Source organism: Teleopsis dalmanni, chromosome 2, assembly GCF_002237135.1.
Source record: "Teleopsis dalmanni isolate 2A chromosome 2, ASM223713v2, whole genome shotgun sequence".
Lineage (NCBI taxonomy): Eukaryota > Metazoa > Arthropoda > Insecta > Diptera > Diopsidae > Teleopsis > Teleopsis dalmanni.
Genome location: NC_051847.1, coordinates 20,984,051 through 21,011,780, shown reverse-complemented (window position 1 = coordinate 21,011,780; position 27,730 = coordinate 20,984,051). Strand labels below are relative to the sequence as shown.

Sequence of the window (27,730 nt, the reverse complement as noted above, 5' to 3'; positions counted from 1 at the left end):
TTTTAAAAGACAATTAAAAAAATTATAAATTATAAATTATAAATTATTTCTGTTAATGTTACAATAAATATTAAAACTATTTATTTTTTAGGGGCTTCATACATTTGGGTGCCGGTTTAGCTGTTGGTTTCTCCGGCTTAGCTGCAGGCTTTGCGATCGGTATTGTTGGTGATGCTGGTGTAAGAGGTACAGCACAACAGCCTCGCCTCTTCGTCGGCATGATTTTGATTCTCATTTTCGCTGAAGTATTGGGTCTGTACGGTCTCATTGTTGCCATCTATCTGTACACAAAATAAATCAAACAAACTGCAGCAACAATCATACAAAACGCAGTAAAATACATATAAAAAATATTACAACAGCAACAATAAATACAACAAGATCAACAAAAAGAAAGACAAAAACAATCGCAACAAAAGGATAAAGAATAGTCAAAATTTAGGAAATATATTTGATTTTGTTTTGAAATATTACAACACATAAAATAAAGGAAAAAGAGGGAATTTATAGTAACAATACAACCTACAACTTACAGACTTTTTTCATTATCATTAAAGAGTCAAGTTAAAATTAAAATCTATATTATGAATATAAATTATTAAATGATGTTGTATAAATTTATAAGTATTTAACGCTTAAATTATAGCTTCATATCAAATTTATATTGTAAATATTTCAAAACTAATTAATTTCTAATTATTATCCTTATTTGAATGATATGTTTTTGTAACGAACTATGTTGAGAAAAAATTATGCGTTCAATTTATTGATTGTTTAAAAATTTAATGTTTACTGTTAATACTTTATGTTTTAATTATTTTGTAATTTTATTGAATATCATTTATTTTTTTGCGTTATGTTTATGATTGTATTTTGCGTTATTTTGCAAATTGTACATGTAAATTTATATTATTTCAATTACAAATTTTTGTTTTTAAAAATTAATTATAATGAGAAACCACCATTGTCAAAAACAACAACAAAAACCACAAGAACAACAACAACATCCACAACAACAAAAACAAAAATTTTGACAAACAAAAAATTGTTAATATTTAGATAAAGGATACAACTATAACATCAAGTTGTAAGGATAACACTAGTGAAATTTCATTGTTGAGACGGGACAACAATAATTTAATTGTTATTTATGTTATGTAATTGATTAACAGACAAGAATGGCACAAAATTTTTCTTAAATATATATATATATACACACACACAAGCAAAAAAAGAAAAAAAATTGAGAAATTTTGATATATTAAAAAGCATCCATTAAATAACAATTAAATTGATTGCAGTCACGTTTGAAAAATATTTTTGTTTTGCTTTTAAATTTTATAAAAACCAAACAAAATAATATGAAATAAATTATTTTTTATAACATCCATATCCATATCCAGTTAATCTATTAAAACAACAAACAAATCAAAACAAAACAAACTCATAAAACAACAAACACATACATACACTGTAACTAAGTCCTATGTTTATTTTTAATTATTGTTCAATTATAAGAATAATATTTATAATAATATAATTATGATTATTTTTTGTGATAAGATATAATACGGTATTTATATATATATATATTAAAAGTAATAATACAAAACTGCATAATATACGTTTATATATTATATAAAATTATATACATATAATAACACATGTGTAAGCAAAAATTTGTTAAAAAACAACACATTGAAAACAAAACAATACAAAACAAAAATCACACATTTCCTCTGTTATGTATAGAAATGCAAATAATTATAAATATATTATTATGTAAAATGTAAAATTATAACAAAACAAAATATTGTAGTAGCAAAATGAGCGACGAAGAAGAAGTAACAAGAAAACAAAGAAAATGTTTAAACAAAAACAACAAAAAAAGAGTAAAATCCCCTTTTTAAATAATAAATTAGAAATTGTAAGATAAATAATTAATCGCAAAAATAGTAAATGTAAAAGTATAAGTAAAAATGTGCACAACAATAAAAATAGCAACAACAACAACAACAATTAGCAAATAATTGCTTTAAAGCACAGTGAATTGATGCTGCTAAGACGTGGCATTCAAATATTGCTACCTTGTCTACCGATGCGTTTATGATGCTGAAAATGCGGAGGTTGGCAACCCTAGCAATATTATTTGCTGCCAGAATGTAGCACTTAAGTGCTACATCATAATGCGTTCAAAAGACACTAAACTACTAGATAAGCAATTATTATATTAATGTTGTTGTTTTTTTGTTGAACATATTTTTACTTTAAATTATAACAAAACGTTTAATACTTTTTTGTTTTCAATTTTATCAATTGTTTAAAATTACAACAAAAACACTGCACAAAAAATGCTATAAATATGTCATCATTTATGTTGTTTCGTGTCAAATTAAGAGGAAAACAGAATTGCTACAAGAACAACAACATAAGTAATTAGCAAACAAATTTTTTGACAAAAAAGTTTATTAAATATGCGAGAAACTGTAACTGAAATTCAACAAACAAACGAGAAAGAAAATAAAATGTAATTTCTAATTTCCAACAAAAAAAAAAATATTGGACTTTTTATTTAATGGTATAAACAATATGTCATAAAAAATATACTATTTTTAATAATATATTTTTGTTAATAATACTATGTTAGTATAAATAATATGTCGAACAATACACGTAACTGCTGGTATAGCCATTTTTGGGACTATTGTACGGCGCACAATAGGTTGTCAAACTCGACAAGTGATTTCGGGGCAAAGACCTAACCGCTGTTATTTATTAATTGGAGCTCTAACCTCCATGCTGTCGCATACCTGTTTTCATATCACAATGCATACACTAGGTTTAGCTCGAACGATCTTTGGATATGCCCATTAAATAATTAGGTTTTCAAACCTTGACTTAGGTCGACTTCAATTCAAATCCTAACTATCTCCAGTCTATTCTCTCTCCTAAACAATTCCCTTCCATCTCACAATACTATTTTGTACCCAAATCCTAATCCATGAAAACAAAACTGAACAATTCTGATATATTTTTGTATTATTAAACTAATATCAACTAGAAAGTTTGATAATGGAGAAAATAAGTATGGAAAAATAAATAATAGAAAAGTTAGTACTAGTTTTTCACAAATAATATTTTATAGTACATTCCACTTTGGGACAATATTGGCTCAACAACTAGGTTGGTTTATTCAAGTAAGATACAAGGTAATCTTGTTATAAGTTAATTATTATATAAAATAACTTATATAGTTTCTGCATTTTCAGTTATCCACTTACGCAACTCAAACACGTTAGCATAAACTCCTGAATAATCTGGATTGGCACAGCCTTTACCCCAAGATACAATTCCAACTAATTCACCGTTAACAACTAAAGGACCTCCAGAATCACCTTGGCATGAATCTTTACCTTTGGCTCCGGCACAAATCATGCTTGGTTCAATTGGAAATAGTTTGTATTGAACCTCACATATTAAACGATCAACAATATTTAAATTAACATATTGTAACTGTGGTGGAAGCGAAGAAGATCCCTGTTCCATAACTCCCCATCCAGTAACAACTGCAGAAGTACCACCTGCTGGTTCAGTAGTGGTTAATGGTATAGGTTGAATATTACTACCCAATGGTAATGGAGATACTAAAAGTATTACGCCAACATCATTACGGTAATTTTCTGAGCTATAATTTTCATGAATCTTAATTTTAGCTACTTTAACGACCACACCATCTTTATTCCAGAAAGATGAACCAGCTCTTATTTGCAATGCGGAGACAGTCATATTTTTTAAACAATGCGCAGCAGTGACAATTATTTTGTCATTAAATATAGAACCACCACACAAATGTGACTCCATATATTGTAATGATATTTGCCATGGATAATTCAGAATATCTGCAGGCAATCCACCCACAATGCGTCCTTCTGGTTTAGGAAACAATAAACTAGAACGCACATACGAAAATATTGATAACAAAATTACTAACTTGATCATTGTCGATTTTAGTAAGTGAATTCTTACTGCAGTTTCTTCTCTATTTATATAAAATATTGTAATATATTTAAGAATGAATGGACCAATGCACTTTTTATATAATAATACAGTTAATATATGTATCTATTGGATGTATCAGTAAATTTTTTTACAGCTTTTTCGTGACGAGTACTATATTAAAATATCTGCCAAGATGTTTAAGATGTTAACAGAAAAATATATATAAGTAAATACTCAGCTTGTGCAATGTTTATAAATAATGGGTGCTTATAAAATTGACTGAAGGATTTTAAATTGATTTTACAACTAATACAAACGTAAGGACCCAAATATCATTAAGTTGTTATTGTATTATACCTTCTTACATTAAGAACACCTAAGAGTCGTAAGGTCTTTAAAATTATCATATAGTTTTGGACGCATTCATCTGTACAAATGATCAACTGCCACTCAGTTTCACCATTACGGTTCCGTAATGGGATAACCGTAATTATCTTTTTTTTTCAAGAAAAACTACTTAATATTTAATGATATTGTTACGTAATCGCCTGCGTGATTATTCGTATCTCAGGATTTTGTAAAACATGAAACGAACTTTAGCGAATTGGAGAAACTTTAGTTATTTTATTAATTGTATTGAAAAGAACAGGAATTACCACATCGTTGCAGTAAGGTGCCAGCCGTTCCAGATGCACCACTTTCATTCGAGCTCTATGATGCCCCGACTGTTGAATTCGATAAACACCATCACAGATCTTCGTTCCATCAAGGACAGGGGGCTCCAAACAAACATCACAATGTCTTCATCAGACACAAATTGCGAACACACACCGTTCTCATTTAAGATTTTCAATATTTGCTTACTTACTTACTAATATTTATTTACAAATTGCTTATCCTATACTTATAGCTATTGGGTGGAGATTTTAATTATCACCATCATCATTAACATTTCAGTTGCTGGTCAGTAGGAGCGGTCTTCTGATAAATCGATGAATTTCATCTAATTGGTCCCGCTTACTTCCAGTGTAATCACATGTCATCTTGCCGCATAGTGGCGTTATTCCGAATTTCAAGTCCGCTTCGTCTGAGTCACTCTGATAAACCTCCATTTGCAAACAGCTGTCACTGTCATCAATGCTACTTACGTTAGACGCAACAAACTTGTCAATGCATTGAGTATGCCAATCAGGAATGTACTGATCAACAAAAACCGCACCATCAGATATATCAATATCAGTTGTATAATCCTCATTATTTGTTATATCCGAAGCGAACAAGACATCCCTGACATCAGCATCAAATTTACTACCCGTAGCCAATACGTCATCTGTGGTATCCTCATGAAACAAGACATTTCCAACAATTGTCACGTTCTCATCATCTGTGATGATGACATCAGCATTAAATTCACTACCCGTAGCCAATACGTCATCTGTGGTATCCTCATGAAACAAGACATTTCCATCAATTGTCAGGTTCTCATCATCTGTGAGGTCGGCATCAACGTTTAACGATATATCTTTATAAGATAACTCATCCGCGACCAATAACACCTCTGCGATCTTCGCATCAAATTTGATTTCCTGATTAATCCTGAAAACTGTATCAACTGCACTACCGGTATCGATTTGAGTATCTGTAGCCAATGTGCTATCAAAGACATCCGCATTGAATGGAATATCAGCAGCTAACATGTTATCTGCCTTAAATGGCATATTTGCCGGGAATATGTCATTTGTTTCAATTGTGTCACATGAAATAACAACATCGCATGTGAAATCTACTTCAAATGGAATACCCTCAACATATATAACATATGCGGACTCTTGCTCGTCCAAACAGATGTTAATTTCAACTGATTCAGCTATACCAAAACCGATTAACACGAAATCATAACTACCTAAGCCGAAATAGTCTTTCCACCTTTTCTTTCTTCTCTTTCTTCTGATTCTTTTTTCCCTATTCATTATTTGAATCAGTCTTCTTCTTCCTTTTATCTTCTTTCTTGTCTTCTCTCTTATCCTTCTTTCTTTTCTTCTCTTTCCTCTATTTCTTTTTACCTTCTTTCTTGTCTTCTTTCTTGTTTTACTTCTTGCCTTCCCTTCTGTCTTTCCTTTTGCCTTCCTTCTTGTCTTTCTTCCTATCTTCACTCCAGTTTCCACTTTTCGTACTTTTGCTGTCGAGCAACACATTATACCGGCAGTTTCGTACGTCACAACACCGCTAACCGTTTCAGAGTATGTCTCCTTTGAGAGCATTACGACCTGACACTTAGTTTTCGGATCGCGTATGCCGTCTATTAAAGTGTCGACTTTACTCTTCATCATAGTATCACCAGAACTGCCAATGTAAACCAAATTACACAACCGTTCAATGTCGGTAGAGTACTCTCCAGGACTCTCGTCAACAGGCGGAGCTCTTGCTTCCAGTACTACCCTGTGTAATGGAACCATAAAAACGTTGCCGTACTTGCGCTCCAATATATCCATTACAGCTTGGTAGCTTCTATGTTGTTCGGGTGGAATTTGATTTAAAACTTCTGCCGCACTACCTTTTAGTGCCACAATTAGTGATTCCGTTTTCTCACCAATATTCCAATTATTTGTTTCAGCCGCTGATTCAAATTTGAGTTTGAACACTTCAAAAGTCTCTCTCCCATCAAATGTCGGTGCCTGTAGTTTAATGCTACCAGTTTCACTAATGGCTGAAGATGACCCGCTTACCTGCCTACTCTCAGCACAGCTTTCCAATTGAATCGTCTCACCTTTTGAGACCTGAACATTCTGATCAATCGGGTCTTTTCTTCTCGAGCACTCTTTTTGGACTTGTTGTAACTCCTTCTTTAATTCGACAAAATTTTGGTCTAATTTCTGCGTGATTTCATCAGACTTTTGTTCCAGCTTTTCTAATTCGGCAGAATTTTGTTCTAATTTCTGCGTGATTTCATCAGACTTTTGTTCCAGCTTTTCTTCCAACTTACGTAAACTGTGCGCCTGTTCCTCTGAATTTTGTTCCAGCTTTTCTGAATTTTTCTCAAGCTTCTGCTTCATTAAGTTCATGATTGCCATAATTCAACAATAAAAATAGCGGCAGCAACAACAACAACAATTAGCAAACAATTGCTTTAAAGCACAGTGAATTGATGCTGCTGAGACGTGGCATTCGAATATTGCTACCTTGTTTACCGATGCGTTTGTGATGCTGAAAATGCGGAGGTTGGCAACCCTAGCAATATTATTTGCTGCCAGAATGTAGCACTTAAGTGCTACATCATAATGCGTTCAAAAGACACTAAACTACTAGATAAGCAATTATTATATTAATGTTGTTGTTTTTTTGTTGAACATATTTTTACTTTAAATTATAACAAAACGTTTAATACTTTTTTGTTTTCAATTTTATCAATTGTTTAAAATTACAACAAAAACACTGCACAAAAAATGCTATAAATATGTCATCATTTATGTTGTTTCGTGTCAAATTAAGAGGAAAACAGAATTGCTACAAGAACAACAACATAAGTAATTAGCAAACAAATTTTTTGACAAAAAAGTTTATTAAATATGCGAGAAACTGTAACTGAAATTCAACAAACAAACGAGAAAGAAAATAAAATGTAATTTCTAATTTCCAACAAAAAAAAAAATATTGGACTTTTTATTTAATGGTATAAACAATATGTCATAAAAAATATACTATTTTTAATAATATATTTTTGTTAATAATACTATGTTAGTATAAATAATATGTCGAACAATACACGTAACTGCTGGTATAGCCATTTTTGGGACTATTGTACGGCGCACAATAGGTTGTCAAACTCGACAAGTGATTTCGGGGCAAAGACCTAACCGCTGTTATTTATTAATTGGAGCTCTAACCTCCATGCTGTCGCATACCTGTTTTCATATCACAATGCATACACTAGGTTTAGCTCGAACGATCTTTGGATATGCCCATTAAATAATTAGGTTTTCAAACCTTGACTTAGGTCGACTTCAATTCAAATCCTAACTATCTCCAGTCTATTCTCTCTCCTAAACAATTCCCTTCCATCTCACAATACTATTTTGTACCCAAATCCTAATCCATGAAAACAAAACTGAACAATTCTGATATATTTTTGTATTATTAAACTAATATCAACTAGAAAGTTTGATAATGGAGAAAATAAGTATGGAAAAATAAATAATAGAAAAGTTAGTACTAGTTTTTCACAAATAATATTTTATAGTACATTCCACTTTGGGACAATATTGGCTCAACAACTAGGTTGGTTTATTCAAGTAAGATACAAGGTAATCTTGTTATAAGTTAATTATTATATAAAATAACTTATATAGTTTTTGCATTTTCAGTTATCCACATACGCAACTTAAACACGTTAGCATAAACTCCTGAAAAAAATGGTTGGGCACAGCCTTGACCCCAAGATACAATTCCAACTAATGTACCGTTAACAACTAAAGGACCTCCAGAATCACCTTGGCATGAATCTTTGCCATTGGCTCCGGCACAAATCATGCTTGCTTCAATTGGATTCAATAGTTTGTATTGAATCTTACATATTAAACGATTAACAATATTTAATTTCACATATTGTAACTGTTCTGGAAGCGAAGAAGATCCCTGTTTCATAACTCCCCATCCAGTAACAACTGCAGAAGTACCACCTGCTGGTTCAGTAGTGGTTAATGGTATAGATTGAATATTACTACCCAATGGTAATGGAGATATTAAAAGTATTACGCCAACATCATTACGGTAATTTTCGGAGCTATAATTTTCATGAATCTTAATTTTAGCTACTTTAACGACCACACCATCTTTATTCCAGGAAGATGAACCAGCTCTTATTTGTAATGCGGAGGGATTCATATTTTCCAAACAATGAGCAGCAGTGACAATTATTTTGTCATTAAATATAGAACCACCACACAAATGTGACTCCATATATTGTAATGATATTTGCCATGGATAATTCAGAATATCTGCAGGCAATCCACCCACAATGCGTCCGTCTGGTTTAGGAAACAATAAACTCGAACGCACATACGAAAATATTGATAACAAAATTACTAACTTGATCATTGTCGATTTTAGTAAGTGAATTCTTACTGCAGTTTCTTCACTATTTATATAAAATATTGTAATATATGTAAGAATGAATAGACCAATGCACTTTTTATATAATAATACAGTTAATGTATGTATCTATTGAATTTATCAGTAAATTTTTTACAGCTTTTTCGTGACGAGTACTATATTAAAATATCTGCCAAGTTTACAATGTTAACGGAAAAATATATATAACTAAAAACTCAGCTTGTGCAATGTTTATAAATAATGGGTGCTTATAAAATTGACTGAAGGATTTTAAATCGATTTTACAACTAATACGAACGCAAGGACCCAAATTTCATTAAGTTGTTGTTGTATTATACCTTCTTACATTAAGAACACCTAAGAGTCGTAAGGTCTTTAAAATTATCATATAGTTTTGGACACATTCATCTGTACGAATGATCAACTGCCACTCAGTTTCACCATTACGATTCCGTAATGGGATAACCGTAATTATCTTTTTTTTCATAAAAAACTACTTAATATTTAATAATATTTTTAAATAATTTATTATTATTATAATAGCATAAATGTGCTTGGACCGTTGCGTTATCATTTGAAAGCATTACCACTTAATTACTAATATAGTGGATGTCCATTATCAGGGTCTAAAATATCTTAATTCTAAACTATAGTGATTAGTGCCATCTATACCTCACCATCGATAATGTTTTTTTTTAAACTGTTTAACGACGCGATGTTCGACAATGAACACATCAAGATTTGTACACTAGAATCACCCTACGAATTTAAAGCCTCTTAAAAATAATCGTACTATATATTCATTCTATCCATTCTAATATAAATAATTTTTTGTGAAGGAAGATAGTAGAACAAAAATAGTAAATGTAAAAGTATAAGTAAAAATGTGCACAACAATAAAAATAGCAGCAACAACAACAACAACAATTAGCAAACAATTGATTTAAAGCACAGTGAATCACGTCTTGACTTAGGTCGACTTCAATTCAAAGCCTAACTATCTCCAGTCTATTCTCTCTCCTAAACAATTCCCTATCATCTCACAATACTATTTTGTACCCAAATCCGAATCTATGAAAACAAAAACTGAACAATTCTGATATATTTTTATATTGTTAAACTAATATCAACCAGAAAGTTTGATAATGGAGAAAATAAGTATGAAAAAATAAATAATAGAAAAGTTAGTATTAGTTTTTCACAAATAATATTTTATAGTACATTCCACTTTGAGAGAATATTGGCTCAACAACTAGGTTGGTTTATTCAACTAAGATACAAGGTAATCTTGTTATAAGTTAATTATTATATAAAATAACTTATATAGTTTCTGCATTTTTAATTATCCACTTACGCAACTTAAACACGTTAGCATAAACTCCTGAATAATGTGGACTGGCACAGCCTTGACCCCAAGATACAATTCCAACTAATGCACCGTTAACAACTAAAGGACCTCCAGAATCACCTTGGCATGAATCTTTACCTTTGGCTCCGGCACAAATCATGTTTGATTTAATTGGATTCAATAGTTTGTATTGAATCTTACATATTAAACGATTAACAATATTTAATTTCACATATTGTAACTGTGGTGGAAGCGAAAAAGATCCCTGTTCCATAATTCCCCATCCAGTAACAACTGCTGGAGTACCACCTGCTGGTTCAGTAGTGGTTAATGGTATAGGTTGAATATTACTACCCAATGGTAATGGAGATACTAAAAGTATTACGCCAACATCATTACGGTAATTTTCTGAGCTATAATTTTCATGAATCTTAATTTTAGCTACTTTAACGACCACACCATCTTTATTCCAGAAAGATGAACCAGCTCTTATTTGTAATGCGGAGGCAGTCATATTTTCCAAACAATGAGCAGCAGTGACAATTATTTTGTCATTATATATAGAACCACCACACAAATGTGACTCCATATGTTGTAATGATATTTGCCATGGATAATTCAGAATATCTGCAGGTAATCCACCCACAATACGTCCTTCTGGTTTAGGAAACAATAAACTAGAACGCACATACGAAAATATTGATAACAAAATTACTAACTTGATCATTGTCGATTTTAGTAAGTGAATTCTTACTGCAGTTTCTTCACTATTTATATAAAATATTGTAATATATTTAAGAATGAATGGACCAATGCACTTTTTATATAATAATACAGTTAATATATGTATCTATTGGATGTATCAGTAAAATTTTTTACAGCTTTTTCGTGACGAGTACTATATTAAAATATCTGCCAAGATGTTTAAGATGTTAACGTAAAAATATATATAAGTAAATACTCAGCTTGTGTAATGTTTATAAATAATGGGTGCTTATAAAATTGACTGAAGGATTTTAAATTGATTTTACAACTAATACAAACGTAAGGACCCAAATTTCATTAAGTTGTTATTGTATTATACCTTCTTACATTAAGAACACCTAAGAGTCGTAAGGTCTTTAAAATTATCATATAGTTTTGGACGCATTCATCTGTACGAATGATCAACTGCCACTCAGTTTCACCATTACGATTCCGTAATGGGATAACCGTAATTATCTTTTTTTTCATAAAAAACTACTTAATATTTAATAATATTTTTAAATAATTTATTATTATTATAATAGCATAAATGTGCTTGGACCGTTGCGTTATCATTTGAAAGCATTACCACTTAATTACTAATATAGTGGATGTCCATTATCAGGGTCTAAAATATCTTAATTCTAAACTATAGTGATTAGTGCCATCTATACCTCACCATCGATAATGTTTTTTTTTAAACTGTTTAACGACGCGATGTTCGACAATGAACACATCAAGATTTGTACACTAGAATCACCCTACGAATTTAAAGCCTCTTAAAAATAATCATACTATATATTCATTCTATCCATTCTAATATAAATAATTTTTTGTGAAGGAAGATAGTAGCACTATAGACTCCTTTGATGTAAAATAAATGAAAAGTACCGCAGTTATGAGGATATATTAATATCAGCAATTCATTCATACTATACAATCGATATAATTTTTAATCAGCAGATTAAAATGAATCAATTAAGACGATGCCGTCTGTTTGTCTATTATTAGAGAACATAGTCTCTCTATTTTTTTAAGCTAATCAAATGACACTTTTCATGGTGAGCTTCAAATTTAGCAGGGCACGAGTTCAACCCTATGTACTTGCAGTCTCAAAAAATTATTTACAAATAATTAAAAATAAGACAAGTGATTATGGATATTTGGCAATACTTGATATAGATATGGTCAGCCAAAATTTCAATTATTTCAAAAAATAATAAAAAGTGTTGTTGCAATTTCACTACTGTACGTTGGAGTGGCGGCCTCCCAAAAAGCCCACTTGAGCTCAAATAATGGCCCATTGTGGTACTACTGTACGTTAAAAACCTCTCTATTGAAAACAATAGTTTATATTAAGAATTAAGAATCAATTAAATGGTGGCTTTCTATGAATATAGCTAACTCAAATCGACACCTGGAACAAATGAGTTTATTATATCATATAGTGCATATACAAAATAATTATTGTATATAAGATTCTAATCTCAAAAATATATGAACATTAAATCTAATGTTAAAAACAAATTTAATAATTTAGCAATAAATAATTTGCTAATAACAAAATTATTTATGTCTAGAGTATTGAAAATTCTTTAAGGATAAAGTAAGTGGTCTTGTATATTTTTCAATACAGAAGATTACAATATTATTTGGTAATTTTGTTAAAAAAATTAGTAACTCCTGGTTATAATTATTATCTGGGCTATAACAACATATATATACTCATATCTCTGCGATTTTTTAGATACACTAAATTAAATTTTTTATATTCTTTTGTTTGAAAACCACAAATATGGGTGACATTAAAATAAACAATACTATATTATCTCTCTAATATAGTTGATTGGAAGTACTCAAAACAAAATAAATAGATGGACATAATCTCATATCTTAGACTAATGAATTAGTTAATTAGTAGAGACAAGCTGCTAGCATACCACTTCAGTTTCAAACTGACATCCATTATTTACTATTTATCAACTGTTATCTACACAATGTTACTAGACTCTTTTGAGATAGTATATTTTTCGACAGTTCATTGTTTTATCTATAATCGTTTTTAAAGTATTATTCTTATCTAAAAATAACATAAATTATATATAATTTAAAAGACTAATTTATTTAATATAAAAATTTTTTCTTGTTTATTAGATAATCAAAAATAATTATAATAAATATTTCATATATACTACATATATAATGTAGTATATATAATATAATACACATGTGTTGTAAATTAAGATTCATATTTTATATATTCATTGTCATTTATGCATTTATAGCATGCATTTCGGAAACTGTTTAATCTGCTAATATATTTGCATCCATCGTCACGCATAATAGATTGAACTACGGGTTTTATGTTAGTAATGTCCGCAATGGTCGCCAATTCATTATAGTACTCAAACTAGAAAAAACAATTAATTAAATAATTAACACATACACTATATATGTATATATTAAAACTATATTAAATATGAGGAGACATACTTGTCGTGGACCCAAAAAATGTGCACGTTTTTTTGGTAACTTTTGTGATCTACGCGTTTCCAAGTCGTGCTCCAGGTCAGCCAACATCTCTGCACGATCCGGTAATTGTATTTGTTTCGTATAAAATTTTAGTGCAAAACGTACTTGCAAGTCAAAGACCTGTGAGGGTAAAACATTAAATGGTATTCCAATAAATGCCATCGTATTGTAATTAATATTAATGCAATGTTTATAAAGAGGCTGAACAAAATTATCATCAACGTGTATCCCACAATCTGTGCTCAGAAATGGGAAAGTATATTTATAGCCCGTACAGAATATAACAAATGTAAAGGTTTCTATACTGCCATCTTTAAAAACTGCACCTGTTTTGGTAAATCGTTCTAGATCAGGTTTATGTATAACATTGGTCATGAAATCAGTGTTTGGATTTGTTTCCATATGATGACTTAAATAGACTTCTTTTGCACTATCATGTATGTGTGCAGCAATATCCATGCCACTAGGACCAACACCTATTATTAGAACATTTTGATCTGTAAGAATATTCAGTTTTGTTTTACATATATATTTTGTATAACTATAATATTATAAATGTATATAGATTACCCTTGAACATATCAGGTGTCCGATATAAATGACTATGTAGTCGTTGTCCTTCGTAGATATCCAAATCTTTAATAGTGGGATAACTAGGTTTGGTATAATGTCCATTGCAAACAAATACAAAATCAAAATATTCTATAAAGTATTGATCGGTTGCCATGTCCTTGATGAGTACCTTAAAATATTTAAATGTTTTGAAAATTGAGTAAGGTTGGTATATAATGGTATAGGTATAAAGAATTATATATATTAAAAAGAGTATTTACATGTGAATATCAACCAACATATAGGTCTCTATATAATGGAAACAGATATACCAAAATTTTTTGTAGTATAGTAATAGTTCAATGTTATTCTCCTAATCAGGAAATATGGAAACAGTAGTCTATTACTAAATTACTGTAATTACTATAGAAGCTTTTTGTGCTTCAGAAAAAGTTAGATTAAATAGTTTAAATTATATTGGAGAACCATTTAATTATTTTTCTATTTACATATTAATAAAATTTTTTTTCTTTTTTAAACTAATAGCGTAATCTTATCGCTATAAATTGTTGATAACATTTTTACTAGAAATGTAATGTTAAGGTAGCACTAGAACATTTAATAATCGTTAGCTTAACAGAACTTAGACGTAGTTTAGATCAAGAAATTTGAAAAATTAGCTAACTTTCACATTATTAAAGATTGATTCATACAATTATTACATAAAGGGTTCTTAACGTTTTTGAGCTGCTTTACTTTGTAAATAATATTATATCTATATTAAAAATTATACCCACTCACCTCCCATATGTCTCTTCTCGGTCGCACTCTGATAATTTCATGTCGTAATTTTATATGTGAACCTAAATTAAAATGTTCTGCATAGGATTGCAAAAATTTTAAAACTTCACCACATGTGATATAAGATTCTTTAACGCTTTCTGGAAAATCATAATCTGCAAAACCCATTACTTCTTTTGGTAAATTGGTTCTAAAAATTGAAACATTCAATTAATTATTAACTGTCTGTCTGCAACTTATCTGCAGCGTCACGAACCGCAAATCCTTATACATACTACTCTGCACATCCTCTTCATGTTCTTCATTTTCAGTTGGTTCATAATAAACCCAAGTACCACCGATTTGGTCACATTGTTCGTATGCAGTTGCTTGCATTCCATGCTCAATCGAGTTTTTCAGTGCACACAAGCCCGCTGTACCGGCACCTATTATGCAAACACGATTTTTAGCGTTCATTTTTTTTTTTTTTTTATTTTATTAAATCAAAGTAAACAATGTTGATGAAATATCACAAAAACGAAAAGGAAATAATGATAAAAACACGCTTTCTTTATTATCGCTGGATCGCTTGCCAGTACTTAACTGACCGCTTAGCGATTGTTTCCACATAATTTAAATGGAATATAGACTCTTGTGCTTCTCTCTTGACTGAGACAAAAATAATAAATTTTATAGAAATTCTATAGACGCTTTCTCCATAGTTAGTTCATGCTCAGTTACTTATTTTGTTTTTGCAGTTTCATTTAAGAGTTTATTAAAATTAAAGTCTATGTTTTGTTGTAACAAAATTGTTATAAATTTTTTTAGTATTTTTTTTAAAACGATTGAAATTGTATGTCTTCTCGTTGGAAGTGAAATGTTCTATCATATCATATACATACAGAGATTATTTCATATCATATAATTAATTCTACAAACCAATACTCAATAATTTATAAATTATTAGTTATTAATTGTAAAGATTATTTTAATTGATAACTATTAACATAAATTAACTAATGTCGGCGAACAGATGGCAGTGTGGAAAAGATACTTCGAAAGAACGCTTAATATAACAACAATGAATAATATGACAACAATGAATCAATGAAAACAGTGAACAGTTACAAGGGGTTAGACGACACAACCCTAATAGATCCATATGTAAGAATGCAGACCACTGAGTACTGAAAAAATATACGATGCATTTCTATCTATAAAATCAGGTAAAGCATCGGGACACGACAACTTGCCTGCAGAAGTATTTAAAGCAATACCGGAGACAATGTCTGAAAATTTACATCTCCTGTTTGTCGAGGTATGGAACACGGAATGTATCCCAAAAGAATAGAAAGAGGCTGTCGTACTCTCGATCACTTAAACAGGAGACAAGAAAAAATGCCTTAATTGGACAGGTATATCTTTACTCCCAACAATAAACAAAATATTCACGAAGTTAATTTGAAGCCGCATCATTGAGTCACTTAATAATATACTCTGGCAGAATCAAGCAGGGTTTCGCTCATGCATAGAACACATAAACACTATAAAAATACTTATTGAGCAGTCGGCAGAACTCAACATCAATCTATATCTCATCTTCATCGATTTTGAAAAAGCATTTAATGCGTTATAACGCGAATAAGTGTGGAAGTTGCTTGCAGCTAGAGGTATCCTGATTAAAATCGTCAATATTATTAAAAGCAGCTATGAAGGAGCTACATGCAGAGATCGAATAAATTCCATCATCCAATGGTGTAAGGTAGGCCACTTCTTTTCATAACGGCATTGTATGATTATTATTGATTATTGATTATTTTATGTGGATGGATTTATGTACATATGGATATGGATTTATATACATATTTAAAATTAGTTTCATTAATCATAAGATCTATTGCTCTAAAATAATTTTATTGACATATTATTTAGACAAGTTTGGTTAGAATTGTTGTTGTTTTAAGCGGTCAAGTGGTCGCATACGTCCCTGCGTTGATACGTTAGAGCGATCTCATCATCGCGGTCTTAAATATGTGATCTCTTGTTAGGCTGATTAAATTTCTTGTTTTTTTTCTGTCGACTTTCGAGGATATTAATCTGGATGTCATATAGATGTCAAGTACCAGAACCAATTGGTCTTTGGAGTGATGCTGTTTTTCAATACTAATAAACAAATGCGATAGTTATTTCAGTTTCACTTCTGCACTTCTGCAATATCCTTCAATATCATTTCGGAACCTATATTAGGCATACTCTTAAAACGGTGCTGATATCGTTTCAAACTGTTAGGCAATTCTGTGTATTGAATATTAATCTTTAATATTAATACCACCGAATTCATTGATTTAAAGACCGTTGAAGTATTAGTTATCTTTTTGTTTTTTGTTGAAATTAAAATTCATATGGGTTCCACGGACAATAGAGGTTTGTTCACGTAGAGATCTGTGAGCGTGGTTAAGGCTATATACAACCGAAAGTCGTCAGGTATCCAGAGCATTCGGGTTGGACAAAAGTATGTTCTTTAATCTAGGCTCCAAATTGAACATCGGTGCTGTGTCGTACAACGTCGATACACTACCTGTATTTTCATGAGTTGAGTATCACTTACAAGGTCTATACTTGCCTACTTTAACATAACGCAAGCGCATCACTATCCTAGCATATTATATCCGATTACGTTTACATAAAAGTTGTTGTTTAAAATTGAGACCTACATAAGAATGTGTGTATTATTCGATAATAACACAAAAAAGTTATGTTCATTATATACTTAACGTGTGATTTTTGTATTAACTGTTTTAAAATATATATTAATAAAACACGACACACACATTTATGCGCCAATTAAGAAAAGTGCTACATCCAATACTTGACATACTACTGTGAATGTTTCCCGCGAAAGAATATCGAACAGCTGATCGACTTTTTGTTTGTTAGAGAAAGTAAACAATTTTTGCCAGACTGAAAAAAGTGGTTCACGTTAATATTGCATTTTAATAAATTATATAGTAAACAAATTATAAAAAAAATGGACTACGATTTTAAAATGAAAACACAAATAGAACGCACAAAAGTGGAGGATTTATTTGCGTTTGAAGGTTGTAAAGTGGGCCGTGGCACATATGGCCACGTTTACAAAGCTAAATGGAAGGAAACCAGCGACGGCAAAGAATATGCACTCAAACAAATCGATGGCACTGGTTTGTCCATGTCAGCTTGTCGTGAGATTGCATTGCTCCGTGAGCTGAAGCATCAAAATGTCATAACATTAATTAGGGTATTTCTATCGCACAATGACCGAAAAGTATTTCTACTAATTGACTACGCTGAACATGACTTATGGCATATAATCAAATATCATCGTGCAGCTAAAGCATCCAAGAAACCTGTTATAGTGCCGCGCGGTATGGTTAAGAGTTTACTGTACCAAATTTTAGATGGAATACATTATTTGCACAGCAATTGGGTGCTACATAGAGATTTAAAACCGGCTAACATATTAGTAATGGGTGATGGCAATGAGCGTGGCCGTGTGAAGATAGCTGATATGGGTTTTGCGCGTCTCTTTAATGCGCCTCTAAAACCACTAGCAGATCTTGATCCTGTGGTAGTGACATTTTGGTATCGTGCACCAGAGTTGCTACTGGGAGCGCGGCATTATACAAAAGCTATTGACATTTGGGCAATCGGTTGCATATTTGCTGAATTGCTCACATCAGAACCAATTTTTCATTGCCGTCAAGAAGATATAAAAACCAGCAATCCATATCATCATGATCAATTGGATCGTATTTTCAATGTAATGGGTTTTCCACAAGATAAAGAATGGGAAGATATCAAAAAAATGCCTGAACATCATACATTAATTAAAGATTTTAAGCGTTCTAATTATGCCACCTGTTCATTAGCTAAATATATGGATCGTCATAAAATTAAACCCGATAGTAAAGCATTTCATTTATTGCAAAAACTTCTACTGATGGATCCAAATAAACGTATAACTTCGGAACAAGCTATGCAGGATCCTTATTTCCAAGAAGATCCATTACCTACACAAGATGTTTTTGCCGGTTGTCCTATACCGTATCCAAAACGTGAGTTTCTAACTGATGATGATCAAGAAGACAAGAATGATAATAAACGGCAGCAACAGCAGCAGCAGCAACAACAGCAGCAGCAACAACAGCAGCAACAACAACAGCAGCAACAACAGCAACAGCAGCAGCAACACCACAATGAAGCGAAACGTGTACGTTTATCAGCACCAAATCAGCAACAACAACAACAAGTGCAGAATCAACAAGATTTTCATCATCAGCAGCAACAACAACAGCAGCAGCAACAACAGCAAATGATGTTTAGTCAGCAGCAACAAAATTTTCAACAACGTTTTTAAAGACTTCAATTGGTTAGGCAATAAAATTGATCCATTTTTTATGTTAATTAATACATGTTTTTACTCTTTAGAAGGAATTTAATAAGTTGAACTGAATGTTGATGGGAGCGATCAAAGGTAGTGAAGCAATGAAAAATAGTTGTAGTTATTGTCAAAGAGCCAAGATTATTCGTACGTCTCTTGTTTAATAATATTCATAAGTTTTGAGAATATCAGGCTCTTAAGTAATACACCAACATTAAAGCCAATTGTCAACGTCTTCTCTTAAAATAACAATAGAGATCTCTAATTTTTTCTATCAACATTCTAATCTATAAGTGAATATTTCGATATAGAAAGAGTGTTTCGAAGAACGGATGGGTCTACGTCCCATTCGCCAATTTCGACAAAAAACCGGCGTTTATCACCTTCCGAAGGGTCTACATAATCCCTATGGGCTACAACAACAACATATAGAAACAGTGTGATCTTCAAGGTAAAATTTGTAAAGCAATAAACTTCTCAACAAGCCTTCACTTAAAATCTCTAGAGATAAAAAGCAATGTCTTTCTTTAATAAGAACTGTCCTAGTCCAATTAAGTTCAGGATGTTCCTATGTGCGAAGAAAATATTTTACACATATAGCCACATCAATTCGCAATATGTACCCCAACTGTAGCTCTATTCTCCATTATATAGTCAGTCTATTCTCATGTCTAAGTTGACAAACACATTTGATTTCTATTGATCTATGGGAATTCCGTCCTTTGCTCTTACTAAGAACGGTTTCTTTACCCAAAGTATAATACATAAATACATTATTATTATGTTGAGAGACAAGTTGAGTCAGTGCACCTGAGCACTTTTACTCTATATTAACTGCGAGGTTTCTTCAAAACCCCTATTTGTGCCTTGACTGGATTATTATTTATCACATCATCAGACTAAGTAATAATTGACCTCAGATCTGCATACCTGTAAACACATTATAATAATAACAATAAATGTATTGTAAATACACCTTGGATATAATAATAATAATGATATGGGACTAGTATCCATATATGGAACTCCAAACTGGATTACAACTGCATTAAATTAACAAATCTTTATAGAAAATAGTATTTTTTTAATTAATTAGAATAATTAATCAATTGAGATTATTAATTAGTTTTTTAATACGGTATCTTATTACTATATAAGATATGACCTGATCGTTTAAATTCTTGTAAAACAAAATATATATTACAAATGTTTTTAGTTTTTATTAGATTATTGATTCAGTTTTGGAATAATATACATACACTCTTATATCTAACGAAATTATTCCTTTATGGTGCACTTAACAAAGTTATGATTATCAATAATCTCATAACAACTATTTCGATAACTCTCCAACTCACTGACATTCTTAGCATCAAAATCAGCTCGTATCTTTTGCACAACTGGCTTTATATTCTCAATGTCAGCAGTTTCCGATAACTCCTTATAGTAATCATACTAAAATTAGATATTAATAAAATAAAATTAATTTAATATTATTATTTAGTAGTCACTTGCCTGTAATTCTCCCATTTGATGTGATTGCCGTTCTGTTAACCCACCTTGTAAGCGTTTCTCATATGTTTCTTCCACCTCTCTCAACATTTCTTCAGCACTGGGTAATTCCTTAGTATAAGTGAAATACTGCAGTGCAAAACGTACTTGCAGATCATACAATTGCAATGGTATGACGTTAGTTGGAATACCTATCAAAGCCATAGTTGGATTATTAATATTGATGATATGTTTGTAGAGTGGATAAACTCGATTGTTGCGCAAACGTAGATCACAATCTGTGCTTAGGCATGGATATGAATATTGATATCCTGTATAGTATATTATATTTGAAAATGCTACTTGACTATCATCCAAGAAAACCGCGCCAGCTTCAGTTAATTCTTTGACATAAGGTTTTTGAATAACATTTGACATAAATGTAGTATCCGGTGGTGGTAAAAAGTTGTGGGACAAATAAACTGTATCTGCTGTTTTGGAAATCTGTTTGACTATATCCAAGCCGCAAATATCATAGCATACGATTAGAACATTGGTATCTGAAATGAAATGAAGTCATTTAGAAAAGTTCTCCCTTTCTAATGAAGAACATTACAATTCTTTTATTTATAATTTATTATAATACACTATATATTATTATTATATATTATATTATTATAACATATTATAATATTACAATACATTATATTATTATAATATATTATATTATTATAACATATTATATTATTATAACATATTATATTATTATTATATTTCATATTATAAAATTCAAAACTAATAGTAATAATATATCAACATACCTTTAAAAATTTGTGGTGTACGATACAAATGACAATTCATTTGTTTGCCTTTATATAGTTCCCTGCCCGGTATATTTGGATAATATGGTTTTCGATTATGTCCAGTACAAACAAAAACATAATCAAAAAATTCAAAATCATAGCTGTTAGCAACAGTGTTCCAAATAAAAGCCTGACATTAATTAAATTTATGTGATTTAAATAGAGAGATGTCGATAAGATAATGACTTACTTCCCATTCTCCATTACGTCTACGTACTCTGATCACCTCATGTAAAATTTTGATATATTTTCTTAAAGCAAAATGCTCAGCATATGAATGCAAATAATTTAAAACTTCCATTGACAAGATAAAGGAATCTTTAAGTTGATCAGAATATTGGTAATCTGGATATTCCATAAGTTCTTTTGGTAAATTTATGCTAGTTATTCAAATTAATATATTAAAAATATTTGTTAATAAAAATATATTCTTTAATATTTACAATGAATCCTCGTATGTGCTGCAATTGATTTCTTCCTCGGATTTATCTGATGGAATTTCTTTTCTGCAGTTCCAATATCCACCAATTTCGTCAGTTTGTTCATATACTACAGGTTCCATGTTATACTCAAGTGCACGTTTCAATGCACATAGACCTGCGGCTCCGGCACCTATAATTAGTACACGTTTTGTGGTAGGTCGCATAAATAATTTTTTGGGATCCATCGTTATTGAATTGATTGTATTGTGTAATGACCGAGAATTATATGTTGCAGTTTTTTCTTCACGACTGAAATTAAACTAAGACAATACATATTTTATATACATTATATTGAAAACAATCAATAACGAATCTTGAATTATCAACTCAATAATTGTTTATAAAATGCAGTAGCGTACTTAAATACTTTTAAAATTACATACTATACTTCAGTTAATAATTTTCTTTCAATGAGCTGTATAATGGATCTAATAATAATTAACTAGTAAAATAGGTATCAACTCAGTTGAAATTCAATATCTAAAACCATTAAGTCTTTATAAGTAGGGGTCAACAACCTCTCTGAGTTTTCTTTGTACTAAGCTACTGATTTGTCTGTTTTATGTTTATTTCTTTCGATGTTATTTTTAAATTCTTATCTTTAACACTAGATTACTACTCGTATCAATGCACCGGTTAATGGATGCACTTTTATGATATTACACGTACTGATAATTTTGCTCATTGTCTGGTTAACGATTAAATGTGGATCTATGCTGTCGTTCAGGGTAATTGTATATAATTTAATTATACTATATAAATATATATTGAGACCTATAAGTACGTTAAACATCAGTATATTCAATTTTGTTAGCAAACTTTGGTTTTGAAAGGCAGCACTCTAATAATTTCTAATAATAACCTAATAAAAATAAACAAATTTAATAATGTATATATTATATGTGAATATATATAATACGCATATTAATCATATAGGCATATGTTCAATAATTTTAATTAATAAATATAATCCTTATCATCTCTTAAAGTGTTAAAGTTAATATTGAAAATATTCTCATTACAGAGTTAACTCATTTACTTTTAGACCTGAGCAGACCTGAATACAGTCGATCCAATAACACCTTTTAAGTTACTATTGAAATCGAGGCGGCTTTTTTTACTAGATGGTATTAAGACAAGACAAGATAAATCCTTAAGAAGTATTATAGCGGGTCTTTGGCAAATGTGGTACCTAATAGCGTTTATGGTGGGGCACGCTATATAATATAAATGAAGTAAAAATAATAAAATTTATTAAATTTTTTCATTTCAATTCATAAATTTTATTGAAAAATAAAATTCTTCGGCTTTGCTTGATCAAACGTGAGTTAGTCTCCAAAGCACTTTTACTGGTCTGTGACTATTTAGATGATCCACTATAATAAGAGATCCGTTAAATTCTGATAATAAGTTATTTAAATGATTTTATAGAAGTATATTTTAAAGCCCAGCATATCTTTCTATCTGAATATATATTGCATTTTATTTGAGAGAGCCATATTCTTAATTAGTGTTTGCTTTCACGGAATCGTATAGCGTTAGCGTTCTGCCCTTGATATACTTTTGCACACTCTTAATTCTCAAGTCTCTGTGTATTTCTTAATTTCTCATGTACTATAGAGCTTTTAACATATGTCTCAGGACAATATTCTGATAAATTTGCAGTTTTCTAATGGTGTATTTCCATAAGTAACAGCCATAAAATAATTTAAGTCTAAAACGTGCGAACAAACTGCACTAAGAATATGGAATAAAAATTAACGAAAATTACTAAAGAACACACGCGTAAAAACATTCGCATTAGAAAAAAAAAACATTTGTCGTAGTCTTAAATTATCATTTATTTTAATAAGAATATATACAAAATATATAGAATTTGTCAAACTTAACATTATAATTTGTTGCATTTGAAGATAGTGAGATTATTATTCTTTACATGTAAGCACTACAGATTTATTAGCCGGTCGAGGAATACATCCATCGTAATAACACTTCTCTATTGCGTTCTGATATTTCAGCAAAAATTCCGGTTCATTACCATTTGGACCAATTTTATAGTCACAGTTGTAATTGTATTTTTTTGCATCATCAATACAACACTGAAGTTGTACTTTCTTATAAGTGAGTAAGTGATTTAACGACTGCAGATGTATATGCAGACGATGTCTTACTATACCGGTAACCCAAACATCATCAATCCAAAATACTGGTGTACTATGAGCTTCTTGTGCTATACGTTTTGCTGTCAATGGATTCGTTACATAAAACCAACCAGACAAGTAATAAGGGTAAACACTTCCTGGAAAATCTTTTAGTGAGACATACCATTTACTTTTTTCATCTCGTACCGGTGGACCAGAGGAGAATATTACACCTGATAATAGTTTACCAGATGTAGCAAGTTGCGACTGTTTTAACAATAATTCATTTAAGTAATTACGCGTGTAATATATGTCATAGATAATATCATCATCAATTTTAATAACGAATTTAGCATTTTCACACTCACTGCCTGCCCATCGTAGACCCATAACATGCTTATATGTTAAATTGTGATAATTATCCACAAAGTTGCCCTGCACCAAGTCACCAAAACGATTATGTTCTCTTTCCAAAGATTCTTGCGTTATAGCCCGTTCTGTTGGTGGTATCTTGGCTAGCAAAAATATTCGTCGAAATCCTAGTTCTTCAAGTTTGCATTGTGGCATAGATTGACGATGAGCCATACGTAGGTCGGTATGTGCTGAGTAAGATGTGACAACAATGATAGCTGTAAAAGATGTCAAATTTTTGAAATTTGAATATTTTGATATACAGGTTATAGTATAAGATAGATATATAAGTATAAGATAGTGTGGGATATAAATATAAATAAGTATATATATGTGAAAAGCATAATATTATATATGTATATAATATATATAGATATATAATATGTATAATATCCAAAATTGATCAAAAATTTAATAGAATTTCATTTTAATTCACTGTTAATAATGACAAAAGGTATATTGGAATTTGATTATGGTTGTAACGCGAGGAAGATGTTGGGGTCTATACATATCTTTAACCAGAATGCAAAGATTAATTGGTTTTGCTATATTTATTTGCTTGTTTTAAAGTTGATTCTTGAAAGTTGATCCTTGCTAAGTAGTTCAGTACTTTTAACTGAATTATATCTATATGTTATGTGTAGACTTTTGGATCCTTAGGGATGCCAGTTAAAAACATTGTTGATAAAGTTGTAGTTCTATTACGAAGTGCTTGACCACAATGTGTGCGAATTCAATTGTTACCAATGGTGAGACCGCATTGTATGTTTTCTTTACCACTATATACACTTCGTTTTGGTTCTCTTTGTGGAAACCAGAAAATTGCGAATTTAAGAATAGCGATCGCTAACTACGGATATTTTAAAATACATCTTACATAAGATTATTTTGTGAGATGTAGCAGATCCAGCAGAACAACTTTGTGCCATTAAGGAATTTGGAAAGCATAAATTACTATATCAAAAGCTTAAAAAGCATTTTAACCCACTAAAATCACTACCCAGGAATTAATTGTGAAGTGATTTCGATCAAGTGAAACTCAAAGAGCCCGTAGCTGAAATCCCATTCTGCTAATTACAGGATGTTAGCAGATGACATTACGATTGTTATTAAGTACGGTAATTTTGTTCTACGACCTAGAGATCTATTTCTGCCCGTTCACGGATGCAATGTGTTCTTCTTAGTTCAATTTCTTCCATAAATTATAATATTAATATACCTTTCCACTTATATATACTTGTATATTATACACTTTTTTCTTTATCTAATATGAGATGCCCATTTAGGTTTTTCGTTAATGTATATAAATTTAAAAATATATTGAATTGAAGTTTTTATGCAAATTTAATATCAAGTTGTCTAGACCCCATTGAAATGTAAAATCTTCTAGAAAACAAGTGTATACAGTGGTGCGAAAAAATATATACATACTTGATTCTTTACACATAATTAAAAACTTACCTAGAAATTGTTTTCTATCTTTTCGACATTTATTGGAATTCAATAAATATCGGAAATTTGTTAGATTCATTAAATAGCTATAGTTGACACGTTGTCTGAAGTCTTCATAATCAAAGTCATATTCTGCCAGCTTATATTCCTGGTGATGTGTGTTGTTTGAACGTAAGAGTGATCTTAGATGTTGTGATTCTTTATACAAATTTATGTCATTTGTTGTAAAGTGAAAAATGATGATTAGAAATAAACCGCAGACAAATGAGAGGATTAGTAATTTGATCAATAATTGTCTGTGAAATAAGCCCTTCACGCTCATTATACTGGAAATAAAAAATATAAAATTAATTATATATTATAATCTGTTATCGGAACTTTATATATTGATATATGAAAAATTACAAAAAATTACAAAAAATTACAAATTTGATTGATTGATTGATAGAATTAGATACCTGGTGAGCTGTATTAATGTATAGGTAGTCTTTACACGGTCACTCTTGACCCTACAGATTAGTTACTTTTCTTCTTTATGCATATGATATTCACGGAAGTAGATTGCTAATCTCTCTCAAAACATTATACTTGGGTCTCAGCCAAAGTTATACATATTATACAATGTGTATGGTATTCTATTAAACACCTTTCATGAGAATATTCTGTTATGTAAATTATGTATAAAACTAAAAAAGGTAGGCAACTTTTAAATATTGTGATTATTACTAATTTCTTCAATAAGTTCTTAGAACGGAAATGAAAAAATGGATTTGCAAAATGGATATTGTTTAAAAAACTTTCTTCAGATAAAATGGTATATGTATGTATAGATCGTTACTATTTTTTATAATTATACTTTATTATAAGATTATTATTATTATTATTGTGTCCACTTCTGGGCTTAGAGTAGGTCTTTAAGTCCTGTTGCGTCAATAAAAAGTAGTATAGAACCTACTTTACAGAGTTTTATTGCCTCTTCGGTAAGAATATATATTCCTAGGAGCCTATTTCGTATGTGCATTAGCGCAGTGCATTCTAATTATTATAAGATTATTATATATTTTTTATTTTATTTTCTTTCTTTTCTTAATTTTAAGAGAAAACCTTTCTTGTAATAGTTCTGGTATTACATGTGGTATTTTACACATGTAATACCACAAGTTTAAGGTTATGACCTTACATATAAAATAAGTAGACTGATAAACTAGTAACACCTGAGGTAATACACGTAATGCCACAAGTTTTATGTTATGACCCTGGCATATAATATGTTACTAAAGCAACTAAATGTTGACTATTTTAGATAATTCTATTATCAAATAACACCTTTGCAGAATCTGGTATAAAAGATGTTCAAATATTTTAATCTTTCCCTTTACTAATACAATATTTAACATTAACAAAAA

At 30.5% G+C, this 27,730-nt stretch overlaps 7 protein-coding genes across 7 annotated transcripts; 1 reads left to right on the top strand and 6 right to left on the bottom strand.

The window, feature by feature from the left end:
• Positions 1-3,126: 3,126 nt before the first annotated feature.
• Positions 3,127-3,999, bottom strand: LOC119674080 (trypsin delta-like). The gene has a single exon (XM_038085204.1). It carries the CDS (start codon positions 3,997-3,999, stop codon positions 3,247-3,249), a length of 753 nt encoding a protein of 250 aa, XP_037941132.1. The 3' UTR covers positions 3,127-3,246.
• A 4,218-nt stretch (positions 4,000-8,217) lies between these two features.
• Positions 8,218-9,093, bottom strand: LOC119683589 (trypsin delta-like). Its single transcript, XM_038097361.1, has one exon. It carries the CDS (start codon positions 9,091-9,093, stop codon positions 8,338-8,340), a length of 756 nt encoding a protein of 251 aa, XP_037953289.1. The 3' UTR covers positions 8,218-8,337.
• A 1,261-nt stretch (positions 9,094-10,354) lies between these two features.
• Positions 10,355-11,183, bottom strand: LOC119674079 (trypsin delta-like). Its single transcript, XM_038085203.1, has one exon. The coding sequence runs from the start codon at positions 11,181-11,183 to the stop codon at positions 10,428-10,430; it is 756 nt and encodes a 251-aa protein (XP_037941131.1). The 3' UTR covers positions 10,355-10,427.
• Positions 11,184-13,439: 2,256 nt separating this feature from the next.
• Positions 13,440-15,654, bottom strand: LOC119681308 (senecionine N-oxygenase-like). The gene is made up of 5 exons (XM_038094461.1): positions 15,342-15,654; positions 15,086-15,275; positions 14,303-14,474; positions 13,694-14,229; positions 13,440-13,610 (listed from the first exon to the last, which is right to left on the bottom strand). The coding sequence occupies exons 1-5, from the start codon at positions 15,539-15,541 to the stop codon at positions 13,440-13,442; spliced, it is 1,269 nt and encodes a 422-aa protein (XP_037950389.1). The 5' UTR covers positions 15,542-15,654.
• A 2,344-nt stretch (positions 15,655-17,998) lies between these two features.
• Positions 17,999-20,269, top strand: LOC119685769 (cyclin-dependent kinase 8). Its single transcript, XM_038100147.1, has 2 exons — positions 17,999-19,472; positions 19,532-20,269. Exon 1 carries the CDS (start codon positions 18,093-18,095, stop codon positions 19,458-19,460), a length of 1,368 nt encoding a protein of 455 aa, XP_037956075.1. The 5' UTR covers positions 17,999-18,092; the 3' UTR covers positions 19,461-19,472; positions 19,532-20,269.
• Positions 20,270-20,702: 433 nt separating this feature from the next.
• On the bottom strand, positions 20,703-22,556 carry LOC119682071 (senecionine N-oxygenase-like). The gene is made up of 5 exons (XM_038095418.1): positions 22,282-22,556; positions 22,029-22,218; positions 21,797-21,968; positions 21,000-21,535; positions 20,703-20,939 (listed from the first exon to the last, which is right to left on the bottom strand). Exons 1-5 carry the CDS (start codon positions 22,503-22,505, stop codon positions 20,763-20,765), a joined length of 1,299 nt encoding a protein of 432 aa, XP_037951346.1. The 5' UTR covers positions 22,506-22,556; the 3' UTR covers positions 20,703-20,762.
• A 1,587-nt stretch (positions 22,557-24,143) lies between these two features.
• Positions 24,144-26,675, bottom strand: LOC119681436 (beta-1,3-galactosyltransferase 5-like). The gene is made up of 2 exons (XM_038094622.1): positions 26,334-26,675; positions 24,144-25,090 (listed from the first exon to the last, which is right to left on the bottom strand). Exons 1-2 carry the CDS (start codon positions 26,644-26,646, stop codon positions 24,246-24,248), a joined length of 1,158 nt encoding a protein of 385 aa, XP_037950550.1. The 5' UTR covers positions 26,647-26,675; the 3' UTR covers positions 24,144-24,245.
• Positions 26,676-27,730: the final 1,055 nt, after the last annotated feature.

What these genes read in the sequence shown, in the direction of transcription:
- LOC119674080 (XM_038085204.1), bottom strand. Translation starts at nt 3,999, where the DNA reads ATGATCAAGTTAGTAATTTTGTTATCAATATTTTCGTATGTGCGTTCT.
- LOC119683589 (XM_038097361.1), bottom strand. Translation starts at nt 9,093, where the DNA reads ATGATCAAGTTAGTAATTTTGTTATCAATATTTTCGTATGTGCGTTCG.
- LOC119674079 (XM_038085203.1), bottom strand. Translation starts at nt 11,183, where the DNA reads ATGATCAAGTTAGTAATTTTGTTATCAATATTTTCGTATGTGCGTTCT.
- LOC119681308 (XM_038094461.1), bottom strand. Translation starts at nt 15,541, where the DNA reads ATGAACGCTAAAAATCGTGTTTGCATAATAGGTGCCGGTACAGCGGGC. An exon ending in CGAGAAGAGACATATGGGAG is followed by an intron (nt 14,475 to 15,085) that starts GTGAGTGGGTAT and finishes AAATATTTTAAG; the next exon opens with GTACTCATCAAGGACATGGC. An exon ending in ATTTTTTGGGTCCACGACAA is followed by an intron (nt 13,611 to 13,693) that starts GTATGTCTCCTC and finishes TGTTTTTTCTAG; the next exon opens with TTTGAGTACTATAATGAATT.
- LOC119685769 (XM_038100147.1), top strand. Translation starts at nt 18,093, where the DNA reads ATGGACTACGATTTTAAAATGAAAACACAAATAGAACGCACAAAAGTG.
- LOC119682071 (XM_038095418.1), bottom strand. Translation starts at nt 22,505, where the DNA reads ATGGATCCCAAAAAATTATTTATGCGACCTACCACAAAACGTGTACTA. An exon ending in GACGTAATGGAGAATGGGAA is followed by an intron (nt 21,969 to 22,028) that starts GTAAGTCATTAT and finishes AATTAATGTCAG; the next exon opens with GCTTTTATTTGGAACACTGT. An exon ending in ATCAAATGGGAGAATTACAG is followed by an intron (nt 20,940 to 20,999) that starts GCAAGTGACTAC and finishes ATCTAATTTTAG; the next exon opens with TATGATTACTATAAGGAGTT.
- LOC119681436 (XM_038094622.1), bottom strand. Translation starts at nt 26,646, where the DNA reads ATGAGCGTGAAGGGCTTATTTCACAGACAATTATTGATCAAATTACTA. An exon ending in AGATAGAAAACAATTTCTAG is followed by an intron (nt 25,091 to 26,333) that starts GTAAGTTTTTAA and finishes CATCTTTTACAG; the next exon opens with CTATCATTGTTGTCACATCT.